A 23,052-nucleotide genomic window follows, 5' to 3' on the forward strand; every position below is an offset into this window, starting at 1 on the left:
CATGAGTTGCTGTGCTTCTAATTAGAGCCAGATACTGAATTTGCATTTATCTTGATTGAAATAGAATGGAAACTTAAAAACAAGGAACTTAAAGTTAAACTGTTTTCCATTTAATTTGCAAAGAAGCCTTAGAAAATACATGGTATGTATTTTGCTTCTTGTTTTAAGATCTCAGCCTCGCCAGACCAATTTTCAATTCAAAAACCCAACAGATTTTCAATTTGTGTGTGGGAGGGGAAAGGGAAGTGTAATGTCACCTATTGAGAATAGCTGCTTGGGCATAGAGCTGGGTGAAGTACAACCAAGTTTTGGTCTATGCTGATCCTTTGTCCCCTGATGTCCAAACACAGGGAAGGGGTTTTACTTTTTCAAAACATTGTTATGCTCTGCTGATGGCAACCTCTTTAAGACACTTATAAGAGCAAAGGCTGCCACACCAACCACCAAATCAGACATCAAGGAAACCCTCTTGCTAAATATAAGGCAGGGCAGCTGACAATTATGCAAAGCCACCTGGGATAAGATATTGAATTGGGGAAATCAATGAAAAAATGTGTCCCTGACAGAGCTGAGTCTGGGAGAAACATCTGGAAGCAGTCACTCATCTGCAAAATAATATATTTTTAAAGCAGCAAAATGAAAATCAAGAGCTGCTGCTTTGCTGGGCATTGCATGCACGCCAAACCTGTGACAGAGGAAACGCCCACAGCCAGGGGTGCCATTTGAACTTCCTTCTGCCATGCCGATTCCCATGGCTCGTATGGCTGAAACCTGAAGATGGCACCTTAGAGTGGGGCAGTTGTTGTCATGCTTCCTCTTGCTTCTGATTGGTCCTTCCCCTGCTGAACATTCCCCATCCCTCCCTGCTCACCCACCCACACGCATACCTGAAGCCAGGGAAGAAAACAAAGCACTTGAGAAACCACATCCAAATTGCATTTTGAGTTGAGGACCCTCATCTCCTCCCTGCCAGATGCAATCCTAAGGATGACAATAGTAATTTTGTTCATCTACATCATCTTCCAAGTTGGGATTTTCAAAGCACTTTATAAGCAAATTAGCACTAATAAACTTCATGATTCCTGTTATTTACGGCTAGCAAGTCTCACCCTCACCAATGGATATCAGCATGCGGAGAAGTTAAGGGACTCACCAAATGTCACTTGGGACATCTATGGCAGTCAGCATTAGACTCCACAATGCTCGACTCCTACTCCTTTGCTTTGCCCACCTTTATTCTCTCTCTTTCCCTATATCAGGGGTCACAAGGATCTCACACCTCATCCTTCTAGGAAGCTCCAACCAAGCCATTAATCTTTGGATGAGTTAGGATGCCTTTCACAGACGGGCAACACTAGTTCCCAAATGGGATGCGAAAGAATGCAAGTCTCTCCCTTCTACCAAGTGAAGCCCAGAACCTATGTGGTACTCCCAGAGTAAAAGGAGAAGTTTAATGTGGGACCAAAGTGAATTCAAGTGAGATGTTTGTAAATAAAACATTTCCATTCGGCGTCACTATGCACACAGCAAGTCTTCAGGCAGATTAGAGTGGAAACAGATAAAAAACGGTATACCTTCTAATTCAACTTTAAACTTATACTGGGGTAGTGTTACTGGCAGCTCTGTATTATTGTCAGGCATGACAATGTGTTCTATCTTCTTCACGCCTCACAAAGTAACAACTTAACACTCAGCATGATGATTTATTCCCTCTCTCCATATGTACAATTAAGTGTATGCCTGGTTATTAAAAATAAAGCTCCTGTATCACGGCTTTGAAACACACTACAATCAATTAAATTCCCCCCTCATTACAACATTCAAAATGCTTGGCTTCCCCACATGATATGAACTGGGGACAAACAACAGGCCACGTGGCAGATTGGATATAACAGCAGAGCTCTGGTAACAGGTTCTGAAGCCTTTCACCTCTATCTGAATGATTCAAATCCAGTTCCACTCAGCAGTGCAGGAAGTTGTTAGCTAATGGCAGTCTGGTGGCCTATGAGAAATAGTTTGGTGGAGTCAGTCCAGTTCGCAGTCAACAGATGTCCACGTAACAGTTGGTACCCTTGTTTTGTTGGCAGGCTGCAGAGGCACCAAGGATTTTGTGGGCACGGAGAGAGAATGACCCCATTCTTACAAGCAGTCCCTCCAGGTCAGGGTTGAAGCATACTGGAAGGGGCAGGGGGAAGCTGCCGCTTTCCTATTGATATCCGGAGGACTTCAGTCTCCAGAACTGTCAACCTGGCAATTTTCATGAACACTGAATGCATCTAAAAAACCAACACACAACTAAACCACATACATCTTACGCTCTCAGAGCAAACTGCTTCGATGTCCCGGTAAAGCTCAGAGAGATTCCCCCCCCCCACCTGGGGATGAAAGAAAAGCCCAGGTAAGGTAACCCAGAAGTGAGAGATTCCATAGTACAGCCCTTTTGTGGTCCTGTTAGCTCCCTTCCCAAGTAAATCTGTTCCCATATGCAACAAGAGAGAATCTTCCAGCTTCACCTTGTGGCTCAATAATCTTTATTATTCCTTTTTGTTATTTGTTTTTATTTAAAAGAATTTGTTTCCCTATCATAAAAATTAGACAACCATACAAGCAGCAGCAAAGTCTGTGGAGTTAACCTTGATGACAGACAGTTCACTGGTGTTCCCAGTGTTTCAAAAGGTCCTATAGGGTCCGTAAATGGAAAAAAAAAAAAACAAACCCCAAACATGATGACTGTGGAGAGGAATATCAAGGTGGTTCTGGTTTCTTGTCCCACTGAGGATCTCAAATGAAAGCTGTAGCATGTCAGCAGGACCAAGTACCACACGCCTTGAGAGAAAACACTTCATACCAGCTCCAGTACCTGGTGAAAAAATGGGAGCAAACAAGCAATTAGAACAGGAATTTACTGTGTTCATTATCTCCTACATCATTAGGATGTGAGCTGACCCTTTCTCTGCCTCCCTTACTCTTTGTTCACCAGCATACAGTAGTGTCACTGAAGGGCCTTGGGTCCTGGCAAGCAACACTTGCATACCTTTCGTTTTTTAAAAGGGCATACATTATGTTCTGATATATCACGACATGATGCAAGACTGTCCAATCACCTCTCATCTTCTTTGCTCCTAATGAGCACTTTCAATCTAGCGACTTCCAGGTGCACTGATGGAGACAGCAGACCCTTCTGTTCAGACATGCATGAACTAACTCTTCCAGGTTCTGACAGCACCATGATCTGGGGCCCTGGAAGGCAGAACTTCCCACAACAGCATACAGTTTGCACACTGTGCAAAGCTGTATGGGTACTCATTGGCAGAGCAACCGATGGAGTCCCTATTAATTCTTCCTAAACCTGGTCCCATTCCACTGACCACCAATTAAAAAAGGCAACACCAGAATTCTGTCACTGTTTACACATTTCTCTTCATATCTTCATTAATTAACAAGCTAGGTGTATATGCAAAATCTCCTCTTTACAACCAATTTTTCCCTGCTGCTGGATTCACTTAAGGATGTCATACTCCTCCATGTGTATCACCAATTTCACTAACAGGGAAGTGACTGAAGTAATGAACAACAAATTGCAACCATACTAAATGAATCACCCAGGAGCAAAAGACAGCAGATTCAACATTCTACTGCAGCAGGGGTTACCAGGGAGCTAATGCAGAATACTCTGACAGTTAAAAATACCCTGCAAAGAAAAAAAATCACCACACATCACTAGGGCCTTTTGGGGTGGGGGCTTCTTTCTGATTAATAAGAATGAACTGAGAGGTGAAGTTTTTCCTATTCTATTCCCCCGTTTTTTGTTTTTAACATAAAAATATCAGGACTATTAAGTCCAGTCAGGTTTTGCCAGAGAACTAGAGTGGTCATTGAAGGTCACAGTGACTTGGTTGCATGGAAGTGAAAAGAACGCAGGTCTCCCGAGGGGTGGAGACCTTTGGGTAGTTTGAAAATGGATTGTGAAACACTAATCAACAATTACAAGAAAAGGCTAGAGCTTGACTACAAAACCATTTAGGCACCAAGCCTCTAGAGCTAAGGGGATTATGTCCCAATGGAGGCTAATGTCGCCGATCACGCTCTGGGGTCAGTCTGTGTGGAATGAGCTATGATGTGTAGTTCTGACAATCAGAAAGTGGAAAGCGTGCAAGTTCTGAGGTTCATGGAACAACCAGGTCGACAAGCAAAGAGAATCGGCATCACCATTTGGTGATAAAATGCCAGGGATAGATTCATTTACAGATTGCCTGTGAAGAGAGAGGTCCTGAGGACTGGAGACCAAATCACAGCTATCAACCTTGTGTCCTGTTTACTATTTTGCTGGAGACTGAGCTCAAATTTTGACATTTTAAGAAATCTGACTTTAAATTTAAGTTTAAACGTTAAGTTTGAAGTTCTAATTCGCTGTCATGCCACACAGTCCCTATGGGAAAGGGAAGGAGATCTCTGAGCAAGTTCAAGGATTGCTGAACACTAGCCTCTTCATGCAAGAGGCAGCCAGTTGAGTTTTGCAAGCTGTTGTCTGTCGGCAAAGATTTCTGCACTAGGAATGAAAAAAGGTGAGTGGAGCATGTGCTCGTTTGGAATATCAGTTCTTATTGTTGAGAGTTTGGATTTCAGCATGATTCATTACGGCACCCTAACTCAGTGGTAGTAGCTGGCGGACTGCATTTGGCTAACACAGGGGTTCTCAAACTTCATTGCACCATGACCCACTTCTGACAACTAAGTTACTACATGACCCCAGGAATGGGGTGGAGACCGCTACCTCAGGTGGGGGATGAGGGGGTCGCAGCCTGATCCCCGCGTGGGGGTGGAACTTAGGCTTCAGCTCTTAGTCCCAGCAAGACTAATGCTAGCCCTGGCGACCCTATTAAAATGGCAACGCAACCCACAGCTTGAGAACTGCTGGGCTAACACCAAGGAATTCGTGGCTCATAGCCACAGAGATTAGCATGCAAACATGAATGCATATGCATGTGCGTGTGTGTGAGCGGCACAGCATTAAATTAAAGTCTTGCACTTCAATAGTAAAGCCACAGTCACTTTTGGATTGATGACAAAACTCTAATGGCTTTTGTGGCAAATGAAACATGGAGCCTATTTGTTAGTACAGGAACACACTCCCTATGTGAAAACAGAACAGCATTACATGGCTAATCTCAAGGATAACATACTGCAAAATGTTTCAAGCTTTCCTGCTCCATGTCAGTGTCTCTCATATGCTGCAGAGAGCCCCTGAGCACTGGCAATGGCACAGTGGCTGCTGGACAGTTGCCACCATCTTTTCACACCTGCCTCCTAACTTGGCTTCTCTGCTTTCAGTTCATTTTATTCTCCTCTCCAGCTTGTGCCAAAGGCAAATGCATTGCTGAAGCTACAAACACCCACAGTTGGGATGACCTCTTCTAACTGCTTCTCCTGGCTGCAGAGTTATGACTTTGCTCCCTAAGAATGGATTCAAGTGTTTAAAAATGGAGATGCAGGAAATAACTTACCTTAATTGTACCCTGGCTGTTAGCAGCGATGAGCACATTGGATTCCTGAAAAAGAAGAGGAGCCATCAGAGTTTGCAATGCAGGTTCAGAGGGGGCATAGAGAAGGGGACTGATTTTAAACATTAAACACTTGTCTGATTTCAAAGGAATTTAACTCCTGCCATTTCTGTTGAGCTTTTGTGGCCAGAAATCTTATTTTGAAAGATTACATAAACTTGAAGAATTAGGAAGCAACAATCCTTAGTGCTTGCACAGACTTTTAAATCTTGAAAGTAAATTACAAACACAAATTAATCGTCACAATACGCCTCTGAAGAAGACAAGTAGTATAATCATCACTTATCTCTTGGCAGTATGTATACAAAGGTCTCTGGTGCCTAAAATAAACCAAACTGAACTGAATAATTAACATGACCCCAAAACCCTCCAACTAAGGCAACATGACCAATTAAACAGCCAAGAAATCTGAAATAGAAAATAAAATAAGAGGAATACAACAGCTTCTCACACGCAAATCAGAAGGGTCAGAAAATACAGCAGCTCAAAAGGAAGAGAATCAGAGGACTTTGGCTCTGGCCTGAAGGATGCTGGACTTCAGAAACAGACTTTGACTCCCTTAGGGAACTGATGGGCAGGATCCCCTGGGAAGTTAATATAAGGGGGCAAGGAGTCCAGGAGAGCTGGCTGTATTTTAAAGAAGCCGTAGGAACAAACCATCCCAAAGTGCAGAAAGAATAGCAAATATGGCAGGTGACCAGCTTGGCTTAACAGTGAAATCTTCAATGAGCTTAAACTCAAAAAGGAAGCTTACAAGAAGTGGAAATTTGGACAGATGCCTAGGGAGGAGTATAAAAATACTGCTGGAGCATGCAGGGATATAATCAGGAAGGCCAAGGCACAATTGGAGTTGCAGCTACTAAGGGATGTGAAGGGTAACAAGTAGGGTTTCTACAGGTATGTTAGCAACAAGAAGATGGTCAGGGAAAGTGTGGTACCCTTACTGAATGGGGGAGGCAACATAGCAACAGATGATGTGGAAAAAGCTGAAGTACTCAATGTTTTTTTTGCCTCAGTCTTCACAGACAAGGTCAGCTCCCAGACTGCTGCACTAGGAAACAGTACGGGGAGGAGGTGAGCAACCCTCAGTGGTGAAAGAACAGGTTAAGGACTATTTAGAAAAGCTGGATGTACACAAGTCCATGGGTCCAGATCTAATGCATCCAAGGGTGCTGAGGGAGTTGGCTGATGTGATTCCAGAGCAATTGGCCATTATCTCTGAAAATTCGTGGCGATCAGGGGAGGTTCCGGACAATTGGAAAAAGGCAAATATAGTGCCCATCTTTAAAAAAGGGAAGAGAGAGAACCCGGGGAACTACAGACTGATGAGCCTCACTTCAGTCCCTGGCAAAATCATGGAGCAGGTCCTCAAGGAAGCATTATACACGTGCATTCTGTGTGAGAGTTGGAGGAAAACAGCTTGCCTAAACCAGCTGAGTGTAAAACTGGTAGATGCTGGCACTTTGTAGCATCAGAGGTGAACACATTGTTAGCTCAGCACATAGCAAGACTAAGCTACAAACTGCCTTATCATGAGGTTCTGAAGTCTGCAGGACCACCAGTTTTGAAACAAAGGGAGAGAAAATTGATCTATTATTCAACATAAAAAGCTAGTTATCTAACAATAGTTGCCTTTTGGTAAACCACTGGACTACTGCGTTACAAATGGATTTGATCATCCCTGGATAGCGTCCATTACAGGATTAGCAAGAACTCTTGATAGCATCTCACATGTGACCCTCTAAGCCAAAGCACTTGTATAAAATATGCCTTAAAAAGAACCAATAAACTCCCCATTTCAATTCTTACACTGGGTAAGAGGACAGTCTTGATATTGGCATTGTCTGAGAATGCCACAACTTCTCAATTTAAAGCATCAGAACATTATGCCAAAACACAAGGACACTTATGTCATTAAGGAAAATCTTTGATAAACATGTACAGAAACAACCAATGTTGGGACTAAAATGCTTGACAACTAGATTACATTGAGATATCTGACTAATTTTTGGAGACAAGGGAGGAGCATAAACATATCAAATGTCTAGTACAAAGGGCTGGAGCTGATAAGTGCAAGATTGTTGGTTGTGAACAATTCTTGTTTGCATTATGAATGACTGGTAATTCTGCATCGCTGCTGCAGTCTGTCAGGGCACCACTGTAAATGAGCTCTGGCTCAATAGGTTGCTTTACCAGCTAAACAAAACGGCAGAGGGTAATACACTCTTTCCTGAGAACCTGCTGTTTTTCCAGCAGAACCCCACTCTAGGTCCGAGATAATCACTGATCTGCTGCTTTCATCCCCAGCACACAAACAGGAGCAGACACAGGGGAAATTAGCACTACATCTGTCACTGAACAAATGGCCACTTGAATTGTATAAAGAACTGTTTCTTACCCTACAGTAACTAATTCTTTGAGGTGTTGGATCTCACTCTAGAGATGCATGCACCTCACACACGCAACAGAATAGAAGTGTCCATTGAGTGTCACGTGCGCCCAGTGCCACCACAAGCTCCTGCACAAGGACATAAAGGCCAGGGAGGCAGCGACACCCATCCCATCCCTGAGTTCCCTCCCAAATCAAAGGCATTTACTGTGGACTCTGAACATCAAGGATGGAAGGTAGGTCATGGGATCCATGACAACAACATCTCAGAGAACCAGTTACTGTAGGATAAGTAACTTCTTCCAGTCCAGGTGGCTGGCAAGCAGTATCCTCTCTGGATGGTAGGAATGAGGAATATCAGCAGCAGTAGTCAAAAACTGAACTACCAGTTCTTCTGAACTTGGCATTGGACCTGGCTGCCATGCAAAGGCATAATGTTTGACAAAAGTCAGTGGGCTGCTCCCTACTGCTGTGTCTCTGAAGCAGGCCAAAGAAACTGCATGGTCCACTAGAGGTTCCCTGTGATGAGATGGCCTGCCTTTTGATGAGCCCCAAATAGCCACAAAGAAAGGAGGAGACAGTCTGAACGGTTTGGTTCTGTCAAGGTAACAGAGAAAGGCTCTGGAAATGTCCTAGGTATGTACCCTCTTCTTTCCTGGAGTCAAGTGTTGCTTCAGGAGGAAGACGGATAGGATAACTGATCGATTTAGGTGAAACTCCAAGATCACCTTAGAGATAAAGCTAGGGTGTGATCTCAAACATCTTGTTGCTGAAAGGATGCATAAGAAGGTCTGGCCATAAGGACTTGGAACTCTCCAACCTTCAATGCAGAGGTTACTGCAGCCAGAAAGATGGATTTAAGGGAAAGGTGGCACACTGAATGACCTGATCCTGTACTGAATGGAGGCTCAGTGAGTTTCAGGAGAACAATATACGGTCCAACTCACTGAAGTTAATCCCACTGGTGTCACAGACAGCATTGGCACTGAACACTACACTGACACCTACAGTAGGGATTGTCAACCTCTGCATTTCTGAGCCCCCCCCCAAAACATGCTATAAAGACTGCAGGGTCTGGGGCGGGGGGGAGGGGAGAAAGGGAAAGGAGCTCTCTTGGGTCTAGGTGTAGTTTGACTTCTCTTTTGCGGGGGGTGGAGGAAGAGGGAGAAGAGAGGGCCTAGTGGGCAGAGGGCCAACTCTGCACAGTGGGGATGGGGGAGGGAGAGACCACTCCATTCCAACTCACCACAGCAGGCCACCCAGCCTCTGTGTGTGTGTGTGTGTGTGTGTGTGTTTTTAACCAAAAATTATAATTGAAAGGGGGGGGCCTCAACTCAAAGTTTGAAAGTCACTCAATGCAGGCAGGGGGTAGCTAGGGGCTGTGTGCGGACAGGAGTTAGCTCAGGATGCATGGAAGGGGTTAATTAGGGGCTGTGTGCAGGTGTGGGGGGTAATCTAGGGGCTGTGTGTGGACAGGGGAGCAGTTCAGGGTGCAGAGAAGGGTTTGCTAGGGGCTGTGTGCTGGGTCCCCCTACAGTTGCTGCTCCCCAAAGGCTCTGCCCTCCCTGAACCAGGTCCCTTCGCCCAGGCACCCCTTACTGGCTGAGTGAGCAGTCAAAGGGGGCTGGGAGCTGAGGAATAGCTGCAACCCTGGGTACCAGCAGATGACAGAAGAATGCTGTGGCTGCCCCCTGCATGGCACCAGCCAAAGCAGTAGCTCTCTGCATTGCCCAGCTCCAGCTTCCCAGCTCCGACCTGGCCAGGGGTTAGGGCCTCAGGGAAAGGAGGAGGAGGAGTAGTGTCTATGTCTGTCCATGGGCTCAGGGCTTCTGCCCCATGAGGAGCACCAGGGCTCTGGCCCTGCAGCTCCCGGCTTTAGCTCCACAGGGGGCACTGGGGCTGCAGCCATGGGGGCCTACGAATCCCCCTGAAAGGGCTTGTTGCCCCCCAGGGCACGCACTGTGGACCCCCAGTTGAGAACCGCTGACCTATGGTACTGAGGTCTGGCACTCAGAGGGGCTACTCCAAACAGAGACTCACAAAGATAGATCACCTATATCCTCAAGTGTCTTTACTTAGAACAATCTTCTCTGCATTGGTCTTTGATATCACTTATCTGCTAGACATGGTGCTAGAGGAAGCTGGCTTGTCTGCTACCAGAACTCTGGAGTTCATCTCCTTAAGACCTGAAGAGACTTTCATAGATTGAAGTTTCATCTTTGGGAGCAACCACATGTCTTGTGACTTCTACATTCTTGTGGAGAACGAAAGGATAATGGGCCTCTCTTGCACAGCAGTGGCCATTGCTTTGTCCACCTTTCAATGGAAGTCCATTGCAGGACGGTCAGGGCTTGAAGATTGCCGATTTTGGATCTGCCATGTTGATAAGCCCTGTATGGGGAGTAGGGGTCGGGTGATCTGTATGGGAGCTTTCCGGGGAACTTGACCATAAAAGTTCAGTTTATATGGGATGATAGCATTCACAGTGGTCATCGCTCAGAGAATTAGAAATGTGCTGGAAGTTTTGAGCAGTTTGAAGAAATTCTCAAAGCTAAGAATTAGAAGGTCAAACACACACCAGGTTTTGTCTCACTGCTGTAGGTGGTAAAGGGAAACTGAGGGAGAGTCACAATTGTCCTGTCCTTTATGTATTCATATGAGAATATGACGCAGCACAAGTGTGTATATGCAGCCCAGACGCTGCTATTCAAAAGGCTGATCTTGGGCGCCTGCATATCTACAGTAGGAGCCACACTGACATGTACTCAAAGACAAACACTGTTTCAGACAGCAACTGAAAACTCCACTCAACCACTCAGACTCAGCTATACATAATAAGCCTCTCGATAGTCAAGGCACTCACCTGTGCCCAATCTTGTCATTAATGAAAGACAGTTGTGAGAGAATCATCAAGTACTGAGTCTCTCTCCCCCTTCCCTCCCCACAACCTCAGGCAGTTTGGGTGAGTTGTAGCATTCCTGAAAGTGAAAACTAGATGGGCATTGATGAGAATCAAGCATGACACAGGCAGTGGCTGTCCAAGCTTCCCTAGTACAGGTCTGCCAAATACTGGTCCCTAGTATGGAGCTGCTGGGACAGGGACCTCAACGCTTCAGGCTGGATCCACAGGCATAAAACACCCATTATTTTTGTGTGTGTGTGGGGGGTAAGCGGGGGGAGGCTGGGAGAAAGCGAAAAGGGAGAGGAAAGACTGCCCCTTTCCTGTTTTTCCATTTGCTTTGTTCCCCAAACCAGAAATTTAGAAGCCATAGAATAAAACCTAAGCTAATGCATCAAAGCACCTTCCTGTCATATTTCTTTCTGAGAAAGATGTAATTTTCCTAGGAGTTGGGGATAAAAAAAACCCTGTAAAGTGCCAGACTTGGAAATGGAAAGCTCTGCAATTTATTTATTTATTTATTTTTGTCATTAGAGATCAATAAAAAACTCAAGCTGTAGCTAACTTAAATGCCCCAGAACATTACTATTCATCCTGCCAAAGGTGGTCTCCTGAGACTGTGAACGTGTGCTTCACATGTTTTCTCCGCGATCTAGAAATGTGATCCTATCCTGAAGAGGTTCAAAATAAAAAGGATTAACACATACACCATGCAGATCATTTATTTTACTTGATATAACCCTGTCTGTGAGGACACCTCTTCTTTGCCTACAAAACTCAAATGCAAAATATCACAGCCTGGTAAAAATATGCCTGAAGAAATAGTTGCTAGTTGTCTGAGGAATAGGAAAGCCAGGATGCTGATTTCTAAGCACATTCTCAATTACTCTGTTTGAAATGAGATATTGAATTAGGGTATTTTTTATGTACCAATTACAGAGATTATCTCTGAATGTGGTAGCTAAAAAAAACCCATTACAAAAGACACCACATGAAATGTAGTCTTATTGAGAACAAAAAGAAGAACTTGAACTAAAGAACTGGTATTGAGTGTCTAAATAAACAAAGCTCTCCAGCCATGTAAACTAACAAGTCCAAGAGAAAATGCATAAATAATGCAAAGGCATTTCATAAGGGCAGTTAACCTTTTAAAGTTTGGTTTTGTCAGACTAACAGACTGGAACCTGATCTAGCTACATTTTCCACTGAAGGTAAAATTGCTACATTATGTTACACCCATGGCCCTGATTGTAGAAACAAGAGAAAGAAAAGTTTGGCAAAGGAAATATCAAGGCATTTGATTTTCATTTTGGTCATACCCTTAATGCTACCAGTTGTGATGGCGCTACACGCCGCAATGAATGTCAGTAATAGTTTGATGTGTTGAAGCTACAGTTTACTGAAAAGATTAATTTGATTGTAGCCATTTGGAGCAAGGATCACCTTTTTATTTGATGTGCTCGCTAATGTTATATCCAGTTACTTTTCACACTTAAAAGAATTCACCCTCTTTTTTAGGATGACATTTTCTCCAAATTTACAGCACACTCTGAGGGTAAAGTTTGAATATTTTGGGAATTTTCAGCTGAACTTATTATTTAGATTAATTTCAAATAGCACCATTATGAAAACATTCTCTGGAGCCTGACCCTTTTCCCCCTCCCAGACCCATTTTACTAAGAAAGGGCTAGTTTATCAGTTTGTTAACTGATAAATAGTTAACACTCATTGCCAGCTAATTTGGAACATATATTCATGTTCCTAGTAAAGTTGGCTGCCATTTGCCACCCCCCCCCCGCCCAATGAGATTGAAACCACAGGCAGTTTTCAGGAAAGATTGCCCTCATTTCACTAAAGCATTTGCTATTAGCCATCCTACCTCTCAACCTTTAATCCTTCCAATGTGTGACTCAAGCCACTGAAATGTGTGAAAAATGGTCAAATGATGGAACACCTATGCTTTGCTGCACACCGTGCCATAATTAATAGACTATGATGGTTTCTCAGTATAAAACCTGATTTAAAAGGATATTTTCTCATTGTATGAATAAACCAGTTTTTTTAAAAAAGGAATCTGGAAAGAGGAATTCTGTCACATGAAACTATACGAGGCTCAATATGCGTCATCAGCGGTTTGAACCCTAGACCTGAAAATCAGATCCCTACCCAGACTGCTCCCATGTGAACTACAGAAATAACTTTTTGCCTATGGGCGGGACTAATGTATTGTGCGTAGCACTTTTGTTCATCTTTTGGAGGCAGTTTCTTTGTGATAATGCAGAATCTGTAGCGTCCGCGGAAACATGCTGTGTAGCGTTTTAGGGAATAGTTAAAAGGTGTCTGACAAACAGGACACAAGGATCTTTCAGGGGATGGCTCTGACAGGCCTGGCACAGGTTCTGGAGGCAGCAATCCCTTTTTCTTAGCCACTGAGTGGTCTAGGGGGAGCCTCTCCCCTGAACATCTTCTAGCAGGTTTTGGTACCAAAGAACTGAGGAGGGCCTGTGCCTTTTCTTCAGCGCCAGCAAAAGGGATCAAGGAGCCTCACACACCTCTGGCGCAGTGCTCTGTATTGAAGCCAAGGTATTTGCAGCACTGTCCACATGCACCAGCTCTGATACAGGGCAAAGTGCTACCCTCTTAAGCAGACACTTGAGCCTGGCCACTCTATCTTTGAGTGGGGCTTAAAACCTTTACAAACCTGACATTTGTCACTGCTATGGGATTCTCCCAAACATTTCAGGCAAGATGGATGCAGGTCATTGACCAGCACAGGCTTGTTGCAAGACCAGCAGGACTTCAACCCCAGAGAGAGTTCTGATACCAAAAGATTAAAATTAATCAAAAGATCTAAAAACAAAACCCAGCACTAAAATTTAACTCAACTAACTAACTCATTTCCAACAGTAACAGAGAACATATACAAAGGAGCGAGGGAAGAATTAGGCATAAGAAGTCTGAAATTGCTCCAAAAAAAGTCACTGGTAGTAAGAAGGAACTGAGGGACATTAGGGGCAGCACCATGCTTGTATACCTACACAATGCCTCATGTAATGACAGAGGGCACACAGGCTACCCCAGTAAGTACTGTTGAGAGAAAAAGTTCCCTGACAACTGTGCATGGAATGCATACATACCTACAGTGGAATGGACATGTGCAAACACTTGAAGAAAATATATTACCTCACCCATGCTGTCTCTTGAAATTCCTGGGACCAACACTGCTAACATGAATTCTATACATCATTCTGACAATTATTTTCCTTTTCACATGTGAAGATCAAGTCTCTTCAACACAAAGAAAGATCAAAATTAGGATTATTTAGAAAGAAATGTGCAACACCCTAGAAAACGCAAGAATGCACCCAGGTGTGTCTTTCCAGATTCAGCTGTTAATATAAAACATGGGATTTTTTTTTAATTTTTTTTTTTTTTTAAAAGAGTTTATATTTGATACCCGATACCTGCATATTTTTAACAATGAAATTATTCACACAGTGAGAGACAATCTTTGTGCGTGCGTGCGTGCGTGCATGTGTGTGTGTATAAGTAAAAATAAATAGAGGGAGTTGCCCAATTTGTGTCATGTCTGGTACAAACATGTGTGTGTGTTTTCTTATCACACAGAAGTTCACAGACCCTCTACAGGATCTTATATCAGGAGAAAGCTTTCAAAGTTAGTGTTTTCATCATCTTAACACAAGCACAACCTGCAGGTCCTATAGAAAATGAGATTTGGACTAAGCAGAAATTAACTTCCCAGCCTGTTAAACCCCTCCACATCATTTTAATGCAGACCAATGCCTTTAACCTCTTATTCAGGCTTTCTTTAGATAAAATAAATCCCTCAAAATCAAAAATGTTTTCTGGCATTTTTTTGCCCTGCATTTTCCATCTGAGCCACATGTGGATCCCTTGACATAAGGAACATCTATCCCTGCTTTATTAAAGCCTCTATACTGAAGGCACCCTTTATTAGTGCCTCTCTTTTTTTGGTTTCAGAGTAGCAGCCGTGTTAGTCTGTATCTGCAAAAAGAAAAGGAGGACTTGTGGCACCTTAAAGGCTAACAAATTTATTTGAGCATAAGCTTTCGTGAGCTTTTTTGGATTTCACAGTTAATGCATTTTTTCTGGTTTTATTTAGGCTGAATTCAGCACAATAGCCTACCGTATAACTGGAAGCTCATTTACTATCATACATACACAAATCTATGCCTTCACTCACAGCATATGGCGGCACAGTGGAAAGTAGTCAAAAACGCTCGCTCCAATGACAGACACTCGCATAAGAAGAAAGCCATTTGCCAGCCAAGTACGAAATCATTTTTTCTTAGCATGATCTTTCCTTTCAGCATGTGTTTTTCAGAAAAGCAAGACTAAGAGGGCAATTCAGAACCTGGTTGGAACAAAAAGGCGTGTCTGACTGCATGTGTGTAGGGAGCTGCCCACAGGTTGCTATTGATTTATCCCATTTTGTGAGGTCCTCTGAACCCTAGACAGAAACTCAAGCTCACAAATAAGAGGGGGAGGGGGCTGTAAAAATGGGGGTGGGATTTGTGAATCCTCTCTGAAATTTTTATGCAGCAGGTGCAATTCTCTCTGTATTTCAGTCATTCTGACACAAAAATATCTATAAATAAGCACTTACCTAGAATTTACTTGGAATTCAGTCTGGAATAATTTGTCAGTGACAAATTATGCTATAAACACCACAAAATACAGAGGCCCAATGGCTGGTGCACAGTTCCCAACAGGCAGGCAGAGACATTAAAACCAATGTACGTCAGGTATCAGCATTAAGAAAATCCCCCTCCCCCATATGAGGGAATGCTGAGCTTCACTGCCCATCTCCTATCCACAACAAGGTCTCCAAAGCCCCCCCTGTTCCTACACAGCCATATCTCCTGGGACAGACTTACATTGCAGACACTCCCCATAAGGAGTAAGCTTGAGGCCCTGAATGAAATCACAAACTGGAAAGAGAAAGCAGGAGACTAAAGGCCCACTGTAAACCAAACAAAATCATCTGAAATCCAAGGGTCCGTGTGCACTACACTCACAGCTATTACATTATTGCATCCAATGAAGTGAGCTGTAGCTCATGAAAGCTTATGCTCAAATAAATTTGTTAGTCTCTAAGGTGCCACAAGTACTCCTTTTCCTTTTTGTGAATACTGACTAACAGCTGCTACTCTGAAACCAGCTATTACAGCAGAACTGCTAACAACAAAGTTGCAGCCCAAGCTGGTTAAAACATGGTCTTGGATCATACAGCAGACCAAATCATGCCCCTGAACCATGCTAACCTTGAATACTGTACATGGGCCCAGATACCTATGTATGCCCCTTCTCTTTCCTTTTCTCTCTTGACCACACAAAAATGGATATTGTGCATCACCTACAAAACTCTGGCTGAAGACAACCAGAACATGCTCCCACTGAAGAGTGATAAATTGTTTCTAAGTGGGTCTAGTACCGTTTGTTCTTGAATTACACAAAGCTCTTTCCCACCTACTTTGTGGAGCCCAATTCACTGTCTCGACACTGCTTGAGGCTCCCTTGGACCAGGCACAAAAGATTGGTCAAAATATTAAAGCGGAGTCTCCTGCATACAGACACTGACCAGCTAAAGGCTTGCTTCTCCTACTCTGCCCATGCTGAGTTTCATCCTCTAATTAGATGAATGATACAGGTTTAAAAACTGACCTAACAACCTTGACATTAATATTTTAAAATTATTAAATCTCAATTCTATAATGCCAATAAAACACTTCTATGTGCAGATTTAATGAACAATGCAATCAGTAAAAAAGTAATACTTTGAATTTATATTGCACATTTCACCAGAGGATCCAAAGACATGGTACAAGTACTAATTAAGCCTCACGAAGTCCCCATTAGGTAATTAAGTACTAACCATATTTTACAACTGGGGAAATTGAGGCAGCGCATTCACCTGACTTGGCCTAAGCTGCAGTAAATTGGTGACAAAGATATCAATAGAACCCAGGGAGTATTTACTGAGGAGATGGAATAAATATGCAGGGATGAATATAAGGGTTAGTTTTCCTTATATAAATTCTGCTTCTGGAGTACAACACTGACTTACAAACTGAAGGAAAACACGTTTTGAAGTTTACTTTTCGCCAAGCAGATTAAGAGCCCACATTAATACCATAAAGCCAGTTACAAACTAGCCCTGTACTCCACTGTATGGTTGAGTCATACAATGCTTTCAAGCCAGCTGGATCAGGGTTGAATCTAGTCACTGTTTCTAGCTCTGAACTCTAGGACACATGCCCAGGCCCAAACTGCTTATCCAATGCCCTTCCTTGGGATGTGGGATACTACGCTCTCCAACCAAACTAAATCCTGAAATCCGTGTTTTAGACTTCCTGAGCCTCCGTCACTTACACACGTGCCCTCAGACTTCCACCCAGACTGTGGGCATTCTGGGTTTTTAGTCTAGATCCTTCAGAGACAACATAGCAGGAAAACAAGGAATGCAGTCTTAGGAAAGGAATTTCTTAACCACTTTACTCTTATAAAGCACTGGAGAGCTCAAACACATCCTCCCCATGACATCTAATCTACCCTTCTGTGGGTCTAAGGTTTGTCAGCCTGAGTCCATCCTGCTTGCTATCTCCTGAAAGTCTTCCTTACAAGTGGTGATTGCCGGCCCCTTGCACAGAGAAGAACCCCACTCTTATGCATAAGAAAGGCCATAGTGGGTCAGACCAAAGGTCCATCTAGCCCAGTATCCTGTCTTCCGATAGTGGCCAATGCCAGGTGCCCCAGAAGGAATGAACAGAACAGGTGGATCCATCATCAAGTGATCCATTCCCTGTCACTCATTCTTAGCTTCTAGCAAAGAGAGGCTAGGGATTCCATCCCTGCCCATCCTGATTAGCCACTGCTGTACCTATCCTCCATACATTTGTCTAGTTCTTTAAAAAAAAAAAAAAAAAAAAGAATCACATTTTTACTTAACAGGTCCTTTGGTTTCCTGTGCATATTTGAAAGTCATACATTTAGAGTCATAAGGTTTCCTTATTTCCTTTCTAATCCTGTTTGCTCTGCAGAGACAACCCAGCTAAAGACTGAGTGAGGTTGTCCTACATATCAACAGAATTGTTTCCAAATTCCCCCAGTTACACCACAGAAAACCCACAGATGAGAATGGGGTGCAGAGGTGTAACAAGGAAACACATGCTGCTTGACTCAGAACTCTGGCTGAGTTTGCAAAGCTGACAGTTAGAAAAAAGTATCTTTTCACTTGTAAACCGAAGACATTTGCACGGGGAATCAATAGAGGATAAGCATGGAACCCCAAGATGCCATTTTAAAAGAGTTACTCTAAAGAGTAAAGTCACATTGTTCAATATTACTACTAATCACCAAAACATAAATGTTTGCAGTATTTTTGTAGTCCTGTTGGTCCCAGGATATTAGAGAGAGAAGGCGGGTGAGGTAATATCTTTTATTGCACCAACTTCTGTTCATGAAAGAGACAAGATTTTGAGTTACACAGATCTCTTCAGGTTTGAAGAAGAGCTCTGTGTAGCTCAAAAGCTCATCTCTTTCACCTGTACAAACTGGGTCCAATTAAAAAAAAACATATCTTGGGTATTGAGACACATTGTGATGAACTGAAGTTTAGTTAGAGCTGATTTGTGATAGGGATAAAGGAGTGTCTGTCCATAAAACGTAAAGCATTGTATTAATCCAAACAGCTGTGTACAGTACAGATGACAAATATTCAATTTCGCCTTAGCATCTCACTATTTATCTTTCACTTCTTTTTTTTGCGGGGGTGGGGGGGGGGGAGAAAGAAAATGGAGAACTACTCCTCTTAGGATGTTAAGAGCTACAATCAGAAGTTCAACTTCACACACTTTTGCACAAATGAAAACAAGAACAATTGCTCATTAGTCACATTAGAAGTCAGGCAAACTGTTAAAAATTGCCATCTTTCCCATTTTTCAGAAGATATCCCAAGTTTGACAGTATCATCTCACAAACTTGGCTTGTAGCACATTAAAGTATCTGAAACAGACACAGTGCAATACACATGCCATGCACGACACCTTCAGTTTGTCTTGCAGAATAAACTATTAAAGATGGTAATCCTACCTTTGCATGATCTGAAAGATTTAAATGAGGTCTACTGGCTGCATCTGAATTAATGCCGAAGGGGACAAGGAGTCAGTGCTTTATATAACTTTATCTCCTAGATTGGTCCAATGAACCTAATCTTTCTGCATGCAGAGTTAGTAACATATGCTAGATACACAGCTCAGTAGCTACAAGTCAGTTCCAGTCTCATTCTTCTGCAATGTTTTACAGATACAAAAATGAGAACTTTAAAAAATTTCACCATGGACCAAGTTTAAAGCCAGGTAGTTTATATTCTGCCTCATTTTATTTTGACAGATTTACTGATTGTGATAGCAAAGGATGAGACAGAGATGCATGAGTCCCAACACCACAGGGGAATTCCCTATTTTGGTTATACTTTCCCATATTTTGGTCATGAAAAATCATTTCCTTTCATTCACCCTTCACTTCTAACTCAAACTAATACTTTGAATATACTAGACTGTCTGCGATTTTATCATCAAATAATTGTAAGTTAGTTGCAAAAAGATGAAGGACCATATATCCTACCAAGTAATGGTGCCAACATATATAAACAGGTTTTAGAGTAGCAGCCATGTTAGTCTGTATTCGCAAAAAAGAAAAGGAGTACTTGTGGCACCTTAGAGAATAAAATTTATTTGAGCATAAGCTTTCGTGAGCTACAGCTCCCTTCATATATAAAAATTCCCACCTAAAAATATGTTAGATTCAGTTATGGTTGCTAGACTGCATAAAAAAGGAAGGAACTAAACTTAAATCTTTCAATAAACCATCTATGCTCCCTTCCTAACCCTAATTACTACTTTTCTACCACTCAGCCCACATGCATCTCCACGAACACCGGCCACGTTATCTGACGAATAGCAGAGTTAGTGTGGCTTGCATACATTACAAGGTATGTAGCTTTGCATGGTTCTGCATGGGCTCTGCCTCAGCTCCCTCACATGCCAGGCAGAATGTCCGTGCCAAAGCATTTGTGCATCAGAGGCTCCACGTTTCTATCCTATCTAGTCACCACACTACTTATATCCCTACTTGCCCCTCACCTCTCCCCTGAGCCTAACTGCATGCTTCCGCTACATATCCAGCAACCTTGCTCAGCAGAAGTACATGTAGAGCACAGGAAATCACATACTTTTTTGTGTCGATTGCATGCCAAGATTCAGAGAGACAGTCTGGCAGCACTGGAATACTGAAACACCTGATGGATCTGAACCGTTCCATCAGTGAGTCTGATTATCCCAAGTAAGGAAAAAATTATCTTTACATTTTAAAATCCCAGGAGTGGCTTATGGCCAAGATGGTATCAGATTGTGAAAGAATTCTGGAGCTAGTGGAAAATATGGTTGTAGAACAGTGAATGCAAAAGAAAGCAAGTAAAACAGAAGCATTTTAAAACCTTTTCTTTGCAAAAGTTAGTAATTTTTTCACTAAAATAATTTCACAGAAAATTCAACTTTTCTCTGAAGAGTCACTGCACCAGATCTGGACACTAAATTAAATGCAAAAGCATTACACAGAGGGTTTTGAGTCCTGTTTTAAGCAAAAATTTCAGTGCAACCTTATCAATGAAATCCTGTTGATACTGCTGTAATACCACATTGGTCATGCTGGCATTTTCACATGAGCATTTTTATAATGTCCATTAAATACATAAAGGGCAGTGAAGCCCAAGCCCCAAAGCTCCCTGGAGTTCATATTTATGGTATTAGGAATTGACAGTTCATTTAAAAATAAACCAAACAAGGTAACAAAACAGGATCACTTGTCTACATAAGAGAATCAGGACTAGAACAGTAAGGGTGTCAGGAGTCAGGTGCTTTGGTAAAGCCTCGTCCAATGAGGTCAGAGAGAATTCCGAATACAGATGCACTGGCATAGCTGCAAAGGCAGCCTGTGGGCTATTGCCCATATATTTCCTTTTTAAAAAAAGCAAATTATTCACTTCAAATTATTAATCATATGCCCTCCCTGAACTCATTCATTAGGTCATTACCTTCTCTTCCAAATCTATCAAGTCCCACTTGTGTCACTATGTCTATAAGAAATCAGCCAATTCATAATGACTCAAAAGGGCAGACGTGGCTAGTTGGAACTTGTAACTATTAAAAAAAGGAATATTTATGTAACAATTTTATTGTCTCTCTCCTCATTGCTCACTTTTTGATGTCAATTTTCTTTTAAAACTTCATGCTCTCTGTGTTTCAGTAGAGTTTTCTTTGCGCTTAGCACTCTGGGGTCCCAATACTGACTGAGGCCTAAGGGTGCTACAATAGTTCAAAAATATTGAGAGCAGGATTATCTGCATATCAGGGCCTACATAAGGTCCCTTCCCCAAGAGAAATTTACTGACTGCTACGGCCAGCTTACTTAGCCTAATGAGCGCAAAAAAAAAAAAAAAAAAAAGGGGGGGGGGGAATTTCACACAAAGCCTGACAACTATGATTATAGCTTTAGTTAAAATATAAGGAGCTGGGTAACTACCGGCAATTATACTCAGCTCTGAAAAATTACAGAGGGAACCTTGCCTAGTGGCCCTCCCTCACGCCCAATCCATTACAGCTGCATTGTACCACTGCCTGTGGCCTTGTCTATACTACAGGAAAAAGCTGATTTAACCTATGAAATTTAAGTTACGTGAATAGTGTAACTAAGCTACATTGACTTGAGATCTACTTACTGCGGGGTCCACACTACACGATGTCGACAGGAGACTCCTTCCCATCGACTCCCCTTACTCTTCTCGATCCGGTGGAGTACAGGAGTCGACAGGAGAGAGATCTGCGGTTGATTTAGTGGGTCTTCAGTAGATCCGCTAAATCGACCGCCAATGCATCAATCGCCATGTGTCGATCCCCTGCTAAGTGTAGAAAGCCCTGTGGAGACAGCTATAAGAGTGGGGAACAGGTCTGGATGAGGGTGAAACAGTGTATGGAGGGGAACGATCAGGTTTAGCTAGCTGTCCTAAACCAGACAGAGACCTCCACTTTACTGTAGGAAGACTGCAAATGCAGACAAAAGACATTTCATTTGTCCACATGGTCACGCCCTGCAGCTTCCAGTTCTAGTGCATTTCATTATTAAAAGGCCTTTTGTTATGTGATCTTTATCCCAGGCCCTGACTGCATCAAATCCTAAATTTAACACACTTTAATGCATGCAAATAAGCTAAAGAAAAAAGGATTCAGATTACAGAAAAAATATAATTAAGTAGGCAAATTTAACCCAGAAGGTCAAAACCATTATTAGCCAGTGTGTGAAAGGTTGCAAAGATGTGCACACCACACACATACATAATGGCATTAAATGAGGCGCTCAAGTCTCCTTTGCAATTAATTTGGGGGAACAGCTCATTGGAAATTTTAAAAAGTTTACTTCTACTAGTCTGACATCAGGCCTAAAGATCTCCTGGCCTTTACTGAGCTCTAAACCATGTATAGCAGCAAGCTATTGGTGCATTGAAAAGCCAATGTGCTTACAGTAATGCCACTGAACATCAAGCTGCCTTTGAACAAGGCTATGCATATTAAATGATTTAGAATATATGATCTGTCACTGGATGGTAGAAAAGGGGACAAGGGTTTGGATTCCCCATGGCATTGACTGCCGAGTCAGAGCTACCTAGGCTCTCTGGGTATGTCTGCAATACAACACCCATGGTTGGCTTGCACCAGCTGATTCAAGCTTTGTGTGTGGGGCTATAAAACTGCAATGCAGATGTCTGGGTTTGGGCTTGGGCTGGAGCCTGGACTCAGAGACCTGTGAGAGGATGCCAGAGCCCATGATCCAGACTAAGCCCAAATATCTGCACTACAGTTTTATAGCCCCACATCCCAAGCCAGAATCAGCTGACACAGGCCAGCCAGGGGTGTTTTATTGAAGTGTTGACATATCTTTTATGCCAGGACTTCCAGAAACCTCACTTGGGAACAAGGGGTTAAATAAATGGTTTATGTTTTTTAAAAAATATTTTTGTAAGTGAATTTCACTTCACTTGAAGTTGAAGGAAAGATCATGCTAGCTAAGACCAGGTATAACAAAAGGAAAACGTATAAGCATCAAAG

At 42.7% G+C, this 23,052-nt stretch overlaps 1 protein-coding gene and 1 non-coding gene across 9 annotated transcripts in view; both read right to left on the reverse strand.

Moving 5' to 3' along the window:
- Positions 1 to 1,687: 1,687 nt before the first annotated feature.
- COP1 (COP1 E3 ubiquitin ligase) overlaps positions 1,688 to 23,052 on the reverse strand; it is a 193,889-nt gene continuing 172,524 nt past the window's right edge. For 2 of the 8 annotated variants that reach the window (XR_006283104.1, XM_043520142.1), the window contains 2 exons: positions 5,505 to 5,549; positions 1,688 to 2,860 (listed from right to left, as the gene is read on the reverse strand). Coding sequence is in view for 3 of the 8 variants with exons in the window: in XM_043520142.1 (XP_043376077.1) it covers positions 2,843 to 2,860; positions 5,505 to 5,549 (63 nt within the window). In the remaining 5 variants the exon portion in view is untranslated. Of the gene's footprint in view, positions 2,861 to 5,504; positions 5,550 to 23,052 lie in introns of those variants that run through there. The other 6 variants (XM_043520141.1, XM_043520140.1, XR_006283103.1 and 3 more) reach the window with 5 other exon arrangements.
- LOC119860867 lies at positions 21,915 to 22,051 on the reverse strand. The gene has a single exon (XR_005294682.1).

Source organism: Dermochelys coriacea, chromosome 8 (genome assembly GCF_009764565.3).
Source record: "Dermochelys coriacea isolate rDerCor1 chromosome 8, rDerCor1.pri.v4, whole genome shotgun sequence".
In the NCBI taxonomy this organism is placed as follows: domain Eukaryota; kingdom Metazoa; phylum Chordata; order Testudines; family Dermochelyidae; genus Dermochelys; species Dermochelys coriacea.